This window comes from Ceratotherium simum, chromosome 26 (assembly GCF_057802395.1).
Source record: "Ceratotherium simum simum isolate JZ-2026a chromosome 26, ASM5780239v1, whole genome shotgun sequence".
Taxonomy (NCBI): Eukaryota; Metazoa; Chordata; class Mammalia; order Perissodactyla; family Rhinocerotidae; genus Ceratotherium; species Ceratotherium simum.
This window is the reverse complement of record NC_141925.1, coordinates 2,312,078-2,324,474: the sequence shown is the minus strand read 5'-3', so window position 1 is coordinate 2,324,474 and position 12,397 is coordinate 2,312,078. Positions and strand designations below refer to the sequence as shown.

The 12,397-nt window shown below is 38.9% G+C and overlaps 1 protein-coding gene across 1 annotated transcript in view; it reads right to left on the bottom strand.

The window, feature by feature from the left end:
• LOC101394248 (ATP-binding cassette sub-family A member 17-like) overlaps positions 1 to 12,397 on the bottom strand; it is a 125,191-nt gene that overhangs the window by 39,416 nt on the left and 73,378 nt on the right. The window contains 1 exon segment of the mRNA XM_014793402.2: positions 5,402 to 5,500. Coding sequence (XP_014648888.2) covers positions 5,402 to 5,500 — 99 coding nt within the window.

Below are 12,397 nucleotides of genomic sequence, written 5' to 3'. Positions count from 1 at the left end.
CGAATTTTCCCCAAATCAAAGTAAAATTTAGAAAGCAGCATTTTCTTTTTAAGATTTATTTTATTTGCGTCTGATTAATAGCGATGCTTTCAGATATTCTATTCACGTCCTCCTGGCTTGAAAGGTGTACAGCAATCTATTTCTCCCCTGCTCCACTCACCCACTCCAACCCCTTCGTTTCTACACATTTCCAGTGTTCAACATTTGCCCTTAATAAAGAGTGTTTCTCTTATCTTATGAGACAACAGTTGTATGTTTTATCACAGGATCAATCTTAAATTGAGAAATACTACATATATTATTAAAGAATGGTACATAAGTGACTGTTCACCTTCCTTCTCATGCTGATATGCTTTACCTCACTGTGTTAAAGTGAAAGTTTCTGATACCAGCTCCATACAGAGTTGACATAAGGAAAGCCATATTGTAGAGGGGAAACCATATTGTGTCTTGGAATGACCTCTGACTAACTCTGGACTTTATGGCCCCTCCCAGCTGCTATAAGTTGATAACTTTGTTCTTTCGAGTTCCTTAGGAATGTGACAACCCCTGGGGCAGAGAGTCTATGCTGACAGCCATCATCAATGACAACTGAAAGATCAGGGTATAGGGCATTGCTCCAGTCTCTGATGCATATCCAGTAAAACAAAAGACTGCCAGGAACTAAGACCAGATGGATGCCCCCACTCTGAGACCAGATGCCTCCCGCTCTCAGAGAGCAGCCCCCCTATATAACTGGCCTGTAGTGTTTGTTCTGTAAGATGGTTCTTTGAGACATTAGTCGGCCATCTTCCCCCTTGCTAGCAAGCTGTAATAAACTGCCCTTTCTTTTCCACCATCTTGCCTCTTGACGGTTGGTTTTTGTCTCGTGGTGAGCAGATGGTGCCCTTTGTGCAGTAACATTTCTACAGTTCTGAGTGCCCCCTGACCAGTTCACAATAAAGGAAGTATAAATCACTCAGAACTGCCACTGGAAAACTGGCTGGATTATCATTTGTAGAAAGACACTGATTAGTTAGACTATGCCAAAGTAATGTACATGCACCAACATCATGGTACTACACATTCCCATATTTCTGCCAATCTACCTGGAAACATTTCCAAGATAAATTACCACCCAGGGAGTCACTTCTGGCTATGTGAACAAAAACACAGTTTCTTTCCATAGGTACTTGACTACCCTCTCCTGATCATTTAACCGGCTGTTTTGAGTGGATTTTCCCATCCATTGATAGTTAGGGAAGGGAAGGTGGCAGTGTAGGGCTCAGCACCAGGAGAGAATTTTCACAGTCAAGTACATGATCTAATAATTATGTCCTGGGTGCAACAAGCCCAGAGTAGCTCTCAAAAGCGAAGAGGAGCTTGACTCTTTCACAGGTCAAACTATTCCGCACCTGCCAACCTTCACAAACCAAATGCCACTTTCCAAAATCACACCGTCTCCAGAATTCTTTAACAGTGCTTTGGTGGGCATCCGCTCTGAACACAACGAAAGGGCAACATTAGGTGACTTTAAAGTAGACATTTAAGATCATGAGTTCATGTGTGTCTTGGATTATCCACAATGTTTCTAATAACCTGTCTCTCATTTGGACCTTTGAGAACCTTCATGTGTTAGAATCAGACCAAAAAGTCACAGCTTGTTCTGCATGTACCACCCACCAGAGCCATTATTTCAAAGTTAACAGAGAAGGTCATTATAATTATACACCTGAGACCCTGAGCATGGATTTTCGCTCAGAGTACAGGGGGAAACAGGGGAGTCAGACTGACTTCTTGCTTTTTGGTTAAAAACTAAAGTTCGCTTGCAGTCCTGCGAAGGCGACAAACAACGAACTCCGAGTGTCCCCGGTCCCCGCGAGCTGCAGCACCGGCGGGGCGCCCGCGCGCGTCCTACCTTGGACTTCTCGTTGACCTAGTATTTGTCCAGCCGGTCGATGAGAGCCAGGAGGAAGCTGACGGCCTCGCAGCTTTCCTCGTTGCCCCCCATCAACGTGATCTGGTCGCCCTGCAGGTGCCGCTTGGAGACGCCGGCGCGCGGCCAGGCCAGCTGGCCGTCCCTCGGGGCCCCGCTGCAGTTCAGCTGCTTGACGCGCTCCAGGACGCAGTCGCCCACCACCTCGCCCAGGCAGTTGTCCAGGTAGCAGAAGCCAACATCGTGCAGACAGGGCACGATGTACTCCAGGGCGATTTTCTCCGGATCCAGCCTCATGATGTGTCCCAGGGGCATCTCGCCCGCACAGCCGAGCGCGCCGGACCCCCAGCGTGCACCTGGAGAAGGAGCGACCTACGTGCGCGCGCAGCCAAGGTGCGGGGAGCGTGGCCCGGGTTCAGCTACCTGCGGCGGCTACGGTCCCCGAGCCACCGCAGCGACAGGGAGAGGGGAAAGTTGCTCGCAACTCTGGGGAGGAGGGATCCCGTTCAGGGACCAGCTGGAGTTCTGTGGGGCTCCACGACCCGGCGCCGGACTGGCCAAGCGAGGAGTCGGAGGGCCCCTTTTGGAGATGCGGAGCCACCGCTGGCGGGGCGGCGGCCTCAGTCGGGGAGAGGCATCTCTTATGTTTTTGATGACAGTCATTCTAACAGGTGTGGAGTGATATCTCATTGTGATTTTGATTTGCATTTCCCTAATGATTAGTGATGTTGAGCACCCTTCATGTACCTGTTGGCCATTTGAATATCTTCTTTAGAAAAATGTCTATTCAGCTCCTTTGCCCATTTTAAAACTGCGTTATTTGTTTTCTTGCTATTGAGTTGTGTGAGTTCTTTATATATTTTGGATACTAAACCCTTATCAGATGTGTGGTTTGCAAATATTTTCTCCTGTTCAGTAGGTTGCCTTTTCCTTTTATTGATGGTTTCCTTTCCCGTGCAGAAGATTTTTAGTTTGATGTAGTCCCACTTGTTGATTTTTGCTTTTGTTGCTTGTGCTAGTCTCCTCCCAGTGATTGTGGGCTGGACCTAGTGACTCACTTCTAATGAATTGAATCCAGCAAAAGTGATAAAATATCACTTCCAAGAAAAGATACCAAATGACTATGGCTTCCATCTGGGTCACATTCTCTCTCTTTCTCTGATCACTCGGTGTGAGGGAAGCTGGTTGCCACATCATGAGTTCATTCTGCAACCTGGGAAGAGGCCCACACTGTGAAGAACTGAGGCCAATGACAATGAGGAACTGAAGCTGGCCAACAACTTAGAGTGAGCTTAGAGGTGGATCTTCCCCCAGCTGAGCCTTTGGAGCCTGCAGCCCTGGCTGACAGCTTGACTACAACCTCACAAGAGACCTTGAGCCAGAACCACCTATCTACCTGCTCCTGAACTCCTGACCCACAGAAACTGTGAGGTAATAAATGTTTGTTGTTTCAAGGCTGCTAAGTTTTAGGGTAATTTGTTATGTAGCAATAGATAATGAATAAAAGAAAAAAAAAAAAAGAGTATAAGACATGAGACAGGTAAAAGGTAAAAATTATGTATAATTAGTAGTCCCAGGAGGAGAGGAAAGAGAGCACGGAGCAGCAATATGTGGAGTGATATTTGTCGAGAATTTTCCAAAGCTGACCAGTGCTAGCAAACCACAGTGTAAAAAGTGCTAAAAATCCTAAGCAGAGAAACATGAAGAAAACCATACAAAGCCACGTCATTGTAAAAATGATGAAAATCCAAGACAAAGAAAAAACAATATTAAAAGCAACCAGAGGTAAAGGACAGATTGCATTCAAAGAATAACAATAATACTGGCAGCTGACATCTCAACAGACATAAAGGAAGCCAGCAGACAATAGAATGGAATGGATAAGCAAAAATAATAATATTTTACTACAGTAAGATTGAATGCAAAAGCATGGACAAAGATATACATAAAATTTTTAACCAAAACAAAGCTAATATAACTAAATGAATGTTAAAATGTTCAACTTTCCAGAAAAATATATAACAATTCTAAATTTGTAGGCATCTAATATAATAACCTGAAAACGTAAAGCAAAACTTGACAAAATTAAAATAAGAAATATTACCTCTCTAACAGAGAATAAGCAGACAATTTTTTACAAAAGGACACTGAAAATTTGCAGAATACAATTAACAAATTGTATTCTGTAAGAAATATAATTTCTGTATACAAAATACTGCACCCAGCAACTGAAGAATGCACATTCTTTCAAGAACATAGGAAATTTTACAAAAACTGAATATACATAGACTCAAAAATTTTGAAGGAAAGAGACTACACAGAGTATGGGCTAGGACCACAATGAAGTTAGGTTAGAAATCAATTACATAAACAAAACAACCAAGGCAAAATAAAACAAAAAACATTTTTAAAAAATCTCCATGGATTTGGAAATTAAGAAATATAGTTCTAAATAAGCCATAGGTCAAAGTAGAAATCACAATAGAAAAACTGAAAACATTTCTAACTGAATGGTAATGAAAATAGTACATACCAAAAAATTGTGACATGCAGGTAAGCTAAGCTCAGAGGGAAATTTATATCAACATATATATTTGGCTGAATATAAATATATATATAGATATATACAAATTTTTCTTAAAAAGATAGGGGAAAAATAACCCAGCAAATTAAACTCAAAAGAAAATAGAAAGAAGAAATGTGGTTAAATAGAATGAACTATTGGTTCAGATGAAACAACACTTTCCCCCTAACAAGCCAAGGCTATCCATTTTCACTACTTCTACCCAACATTATGCTGAAGATCCTACCAGTGAAATAAGCAAGTAAAAGGCATAAAGATTGGAAAATAAGAAGTAAAACTGTCTTTCAGATGACATGTTGGTTACATAGACAATACTAAGGAATCAAACCCAAAATTGTTGACCTAATAATAAGTGAATTAAATATCTCTAGATATAGCTAATAATAAAAAATCAAATGATACATATATATATCAGCAACCAAGTAGAAATTGAAATTTAGAAATTCATTTCCCATACCTTCAAAAAACAAAAAATACTTAGAAATAAATTTAACAAAAGACACAGAAAACTTCTGAAAACTACAAAACCTTGCTGATAAAAATTAGAAATGACCTAAATAAATGAAGCTACATACAATATCTATGGACTGGAAGAAGAAATGTTCTAAAGATGTCTATTCTCCACAAATTGATCTATAGATTCAACTTAATACCAGTCATAGTCCCAGCAGGTTTAAAAGTTAATAGACTAGAACAGGTAAATTTGTTGAATAATATTACATTCAACATTTTCTCCATTAACCAATATCCCTATTATTGGAAGTATGAGTCAGAGGCTGGAAGACCATTCAGTGAGGATGTTACAGAAAGGATTCAAGCACTGGGCAGTGTTTAGACGCATGACCTTTAAGATCCCTTCCAACTCTAAGATTCTTGGAGTCTATAGTTTTATATCTGCTTACCGAATGAAAACTTCTTCCATAGTGGTGACAGAGGCCCCAAAGCTGGCGACACCCAGCTCTACCTGCCTCAGTTCCAAGTCAGTAAATAGAGATTCAAACCTGGAAGAGAAGAACAGTTTTATTCCTCAAAGGTGGAAGGTGAATCCCTCATTATCACCCTTGGCTCTCTACAGGGGAAAAAGCATGGGGTATGGAACCAATATCAAGAAGATATTGGTTCAAATCTCAGCTTTGTTACCCTCTAGCTTCATGATTTTGAAATTGAACAATGAGGGTAATAGCATTTACTTTGAAAGTTTTCTGTAGGGATAAATCTAACATACATCTAGCATATCATAGGTGCAAAGTAAATATTAATTCACTTCTTTTCTTTTGAGTAAAAAGAAATAACAGTACTATTTTTGGAGTGCTTACTAATTGCTAGGAACCATTCTAAGCCCTTTTCCAAGGACTAAGTCTGTCAATCCTCTCAATAGCTCTTTGAGGGCAGTGCTGAGAGGTTCACACAGCTGAAAGTAGCAGAGGCAGGACTCAAACTCAGGCTGTCTCTCTCCAGGAACAATGCTTTTTACATTTTTTCTTAACTATTATGCTAAATGAAGAAAGGAGCTAATTCTTAACAGACTGTTAACCTCTAACCCTTCCTTATACATGCCTTCCATCTTTTTGAACTGAATGAATCGTGGCTTTTTGTGTGATATTAAAAAATCCACAACAATCTTCTATAATGGAGACTTCTATTCTTTCACAACCCAGTGTCCAGCCCAACAAAGAGCCTTTAAGAAACCCCATTCACATTCCGGATGCCCATAAGAGGCCTGCACCATGTATGCCCCTGCAGGCAGATGGTGGTTAAGGGCTTAGATTGTGAATTGACTGGGGCTGGGTTTGAGTCCAGACTCTGCCACTTACTAGTTGTGCGACTTTGGGCTAGTTATTTCATCTCTCCAAATCTTTCCTCATCTATATGATAGATATTACTTAATTCACAGAGTTGTTATAAAGATTAATTGAGATAAATGTAAAAACACTTAGCAAAGTAGCCAGCCTGTGTTACATGTTCAATATTTATATCTTCAATATGTTCAATATCTTGCTCTTCATTCAGTTTCCAGTTACTGAAATTATGCTTATGTAATTGCTACTGTCTTACAATAAGGTCAATATGTCTGTTTTTCAAAAATTGAGGCAAAATTTACATATAGCAAAATGCCTTGTTCTCACCCCAATCAAGAGGTAGAACATTTCCATCACCCTAGAAAATGCCCGCATGCCCCTTTCAGATGATTTCCTCTTTTGCCCTCAGACAACCACTGTCTTGATTTCTATCACCATACGTTACTTCTTTATCTTCACATAAACGGAATCGTACAGTCTCTTTTGTATCTAGTTTTATCTATGCAACATATTTTTGAGGTTCAGCCATGTTGTTGCATGCAACTATTGTTCATTCTTGTTAATCGTGGAGTAGTATTCAACAGAAGGAATATACCACAAATTGTTTATTGGTTCTCCTGTTGATTGTCATTTGGATTATTTCCAAGTCAGGATGCTTATGAATAAAGCTGCTATAAACATTCTTCTACATGTCCTTTGACTGGACATACGCTTTCATTTATTTTGGATAACATGGTAGATAAAAGATGACTGTGGTGCTGGCCCGGCAGTGCAGTGGTTAAGTTTGCAGGCCCAGGGTTCATGGGTTCAGATTCTGGGTGTGGACCTACACCACTCATAAAGCCACGCTGTGGGGACCACCCACATACAAACTAGAGGAAGATTGGCACAGATGTTAGCTCAGGGACAATCTTCCTCAAGCAAAAAGGGGAAAATTGGCAACAGATGTTAGCTCAAGGAAAATTTTTGTCACCAAAAAAAACAGATGGCTGTAAATTCTTTGCTATTTTTCCCATTGAGAGGTGAAGTTTAATTTCCCATTCTCTGGGCTGGCTTTAGTAACTTGCTTGACTAAGAATGCAATGGAAGTAATGGGGTTAGGTCAGAAGAAGCCTTCAGGCTCTGCCGTGGTTTCTCTGACAGCCCTAAGCCATCATGCAAAGCCTGACTACCTTGAAGCCACCATGCTGCAGATTGTCAACAGTGTAGATTGTCAACAGTCCCAGCTGGGCCCAGCCTTCTAGAAATCCCTGCCGAGATACCAGACATGGAAGTGAAGCCATTCTGGAACCTCCAGATAAATCTATTTGCCAGCTCACGTTTTCTTAAAGACTTTTGTGTCTGTGTTTGTGAGGATTATTACTCTGTAATTTTTTGTTGTCATACCATTTCCAGGTTTTGGTATCAGAGTTGTGCTGCTGTTAAAATGAGTTGGGAAATGCTCTCTTCTCTATTTTCCAAAAGATTAGGACTATTTATTTCTTCAATGTTCAATAGGACCTGGAGTTTTCTTTTTGGGAATATTTGTTATTGCAAATTCAATTTTATTAATAGATATATGATTATTCAGGTTTTTCTCTCATTTTGTGTTAGTTTTGGTAAGTTGTATTTTTTAAGGAATTAGCTCATTTTATCTAAATTGTCCAACTTATTTCTGATATTTTCTTATTATCCTTTTGTAACTCCATGCTCTGTCTGCATAGCAGTTCTTTCATTCCTGATGCTGGTTACTTGTATTTTTTCTTTTTTTCTTTAATGGCTTTGGTAGGGGTTTATCAATTTTATGAATGTTTTTAATAAACAACTTTTGGCTTTTTAAGTTTTCTCCATTTTTTTTGTTTCCCATTTCGTTTTCTCTCCTTGTAATAATTATTTCTTTTCTTCTATGTACTCTGGGCTTAATTTTCTCTTCTTTTTATATCTCCTTCAGTTGGAAACTTAGGTAACTGATTTTAAGCCTTTCTTCTTGTCTAATTTAAGTTTCTAAAAGCTATATATTTCCCCCTAGGCACTGCTTCAGCAGCATCTGAAAATTTTTGATATGTTTTGTTTTCATCATCATTCAATTCAAAATATTTTCTAATTTCTCTTTGACCCATAAGTTATTCAGAAATATATTATTTAATTTCCAAATATTTGTGGATATTCTAGGCATCTTTTTGTAATCAATTTCTAATTTAATTCCATTGTTTGTATGTTGAGGAGTCTGGCTCCTGGTTAAAAACCTATGTGTGAGAGAGAGATTGTTAGAGGATGGCAGGGAGGGAAGGATCAGAAATCTCTCTCTCCACCTAGACAACAATTGCACTGGCAGAATATGTCTGATGTAACTAGTATTGGATGTTGTAGCCAAAACAATTAGGCAAGAAAAAGAAATAAATGGCATCAAAATTGGAAGGAAGAAGTAAAATTATCTGTTTGCAGATGATATGATCTTATATGTAGAAAACCCTAACGATTCCACAATGAAGCTGTTAGAATAAATAAATTCAGTAAAGTAGCAGGATATAACGTCAACACACAAAAATCAGTTGCATTTCTTTTTTTTTTTGTGAGGAAGATCAGCCCTGAGCTAACATCCATGCTAATCCTCCTCTTTTTGCTGAGGAAGACCAGCTCTGAGCTAACATCTATTGCCAATCCTCCTCCTTTTTTACCCCAAACCCCCAGTAGATAGTTGTATGTCATAGCTGCACATCCTTCTAGTTGCTGTATGTGGGATGTGACCTCAGCATGGCCGGAGAAGCAGCGCGTCGGTGTGTGCCTGGGATCCGAACCCGGGCCGCCAGTAGTGGAGGGTGCACACTTAACCGCTAAGCCACGGGGCCAACCCTCAGTTGCATTTCTATATATGAATAATGAACAATCTGAAAAGGAAATTACAAAAACAATCCCATTTATAATAGCATCAAAAAAACCCCTTAGGAATTAACTTAAGAAAGTGAAAGACTTGTACGATGAAAACTATAAAACATTGCTGAAGGAAATTAAAGAAGACATAAATAAATGGAGACACAACCCGTGTTCATGGATTGGAAGACTTAATACTGTTAAAATGCCAGTATTATCCAAAGTGATCTACAGATTCAATGCAATCCCTATCAAAATCCGAATGACATTTTTTTGCAGAACAGAAAAACCCATCCTAAAATTCATATGGAATCTCAAGGGACACCGAATAGCCAAAACAATCTTGAAAAAGAACAAAACTGGAGGACTCACACTTCCTATTTCAAAACTTACTACAAAACTTACATCTCAGTTTGGTATTGGCAGAAAGACAGACATATAGACCAATGGAATAGATTAGAGAGCCCAGAAACAAACCCTCGCATATATGGCCAAATGATTTTTGACAAGGGTGCCAAGATCATTGGATGAAGAAAGGACCGTCTTTTCAACAAATGGTGCTGGGAAAACTGGATATCCACATGCAACAGAATGAAGTTGGACCCTTATTTAACACCATATACAAAAATTAACTCAAAATAGATCAAGGACCTAGATGTAAGACCTAAAATAACAGTAGAAAACACAGCACAAAAGCTTCACAACACTGGATTGGCAATAATTTCTTGGAGGTGACACCAAGGGCATGGATAACAAAAGAAAAAATAAACAAATCGGACTTCACTAAAATTTAAAAATTTTGTGCATCAAGAGACACTATCAACAGAATAAAAAGGCAATCTACTGAATGGGAGAAAATATTTGCAAATCATATATCTGATAGGGGATTCATATCCAGAATATATAGAGAACTCCTAAAACTCAGCAACAAAAAAGCAACCCAATTCAAAAACAGGCAAAGGACTTGAATAGACATTTCTCCAAAGAAGATATACAAATGGCCAATGGAATGGCATATGAAAAGATGCTCAACATCACTAATCATTAGGGAAATGCAAATCAAAACTACAATGAGATACTACCTCATACCCATTAGGATGGTTACTAAAAAAAGAAAGAAAACAACAAGTGTTGGTGCGAATGTAGAGAAATTGTAACCCTTGTGCACTCTTGGTGGGAATGTAAAATGGTACAGCTTCTGTGGAAACAGTATGTCAGTTCTTCAAAAAATTGAAAAATAAAATTACCATATGATCCAGTAATTCCACTTTTGGGTACACACTCAAAAGAATTGAAAGCAAGGACTTAAAGATATATGTTCATAGCAGCATTATTCACAATAGCCAAAATGTGGAAGCAACTCAAATGTCCATCTACAGATGAATGGATAAGCAAAATGTGGTATATATACACAATGGAATACTATTCAGCCTTAAAAAGGAAAGAAATTCTGCAATATGGTACAACATGGATGAACCTTGAGGACATTATCCGAAGTGAAATAAGCCAGACACAAAAAGACAAATACTGTACGATTCCACTTATATGAGGTACTTAGAGTCCTCAAACTCATCGAGACGGAAAGTATAACGATTGTTGCCAGGGGCTGGGTGGAGGGAAGAATGAGGAGTTATCATTTAATGGGTATAGAGTTTCAGTTTTACAAGATGAAAAGAGTTCTGGAGATGGACGGTGGCGATCGATGGTTGCACAACAATATGAAGGTATTTAATACCACTGAATTTTACACTTAAAAATGGTTAAGATAGTAAATTTTATGAGTATTTAACCACAATTAAAAAAAAACACAAACCCTAGGTCTGATTTTTCAGACCTGACCACAGGCAATCACACAGGCTTTACCTGGCAAGCCCCATAGGGAAAGCTGGCCCCCATCCCTAACCCCCTGCCCTCCCCTCAGTACACTGTAGTCTCTGAAGGGAGTTTCAGTCAAGGACTCAGGCCCTCTGGCTTGTCATGCTCTCCTTAGCATTCCTAGCCCCTTGATTACCAGGTCTCTTTATCTGAGGTCTTGGGCTGAGGTCCACTTCAGGCACCTCAACTCAAGCTTCCTTATCAGGGGAGGGGAAGGGAAACTTTGAAGACCCTTTCCCCACTCTGAACTTGGAACCCAGTACTTTTCCACTCCTAGTCCTCCCCCCTCGCCTTGCCACCAACCTCAAAAGTCATAACACCGCTGGAGCCTTTTGTTCAGGGTTCCCTCAACATTGAGAAGACCCTCATGTCTGTGCTGATCCACTGGACCCTTGACCAGTGGGACATTCCATGGGGAAAAATGGAATAGGGTGGGGGTAGGGGCAGTTGGCACTTTCTCCAGTTTCATGCTCTTGCTTATACCATCTCAGTAAAGGATTAAAGGCTTAACTCTGTGATTTTTGGCTCATTGCTTTAGTCAGCTATGCCTATACCTGGCAGCTCAGCTCTCTCTCCACTTAGCTGAGTTCCTGATGTGTGTGTACTTTGCCATTCAGAAATTTAAAATCAATCAATTCATTCCTTTATAATTTTGGTCTTGGTGTCATTCCTATAAAATCTTTCCTCACTCCAGATTATAAAAATATTCTGTGGTATATTTTTATAGTACTTATATAATTTAATTTTTAACATGGAAAAATTTAAATAATCTGAAATTTATTTTGGTTTGAGGTATTTTTAATCACTTTGAGAAAGTATCTTTCAAGTCTTATTATTCTAACTTCAAAAAATAGCAATAGATGAAGAATTTTAGCAAACGTATCTTTCTTGTTATGTGGATGATTACACGGTTATTTCCTTTTGACATACTAATATGTTAAATTATAGTAATTAATCCTAATATCACACAATCCTTTCAACATGGTATATTATTTTTTCAATGAACTGTTAAATTAAGCTGGATTAGTAAAAAGAAGTGAAGAGTATTTTTTTGTTTTCTATTCTTCAGAAGAATTCAGATAGAATCCAAATTATCTTTTACTCAAATATTTGGTAAAAATTAACAGATTTATGCAAAGCTCTGGTACTTCCTGTGTTAATTTTTCTAGATAACTATCCATTTTATTCAAGTTTTCTAATATATTCACTAAAATTGTGCAAAACACTGCCTTCTAGTTCTTTGTGGTTTTTTCCCAATTCTCTTTTCTAATTTTATGTATTTAGGTGCTTATTCTCAATTCATCTTCATGATGCTATTCTTCCCCAGTCTTCTTTGCAGGGTCCCACTCCTCAACAGAACCTCAAAATTTAGGA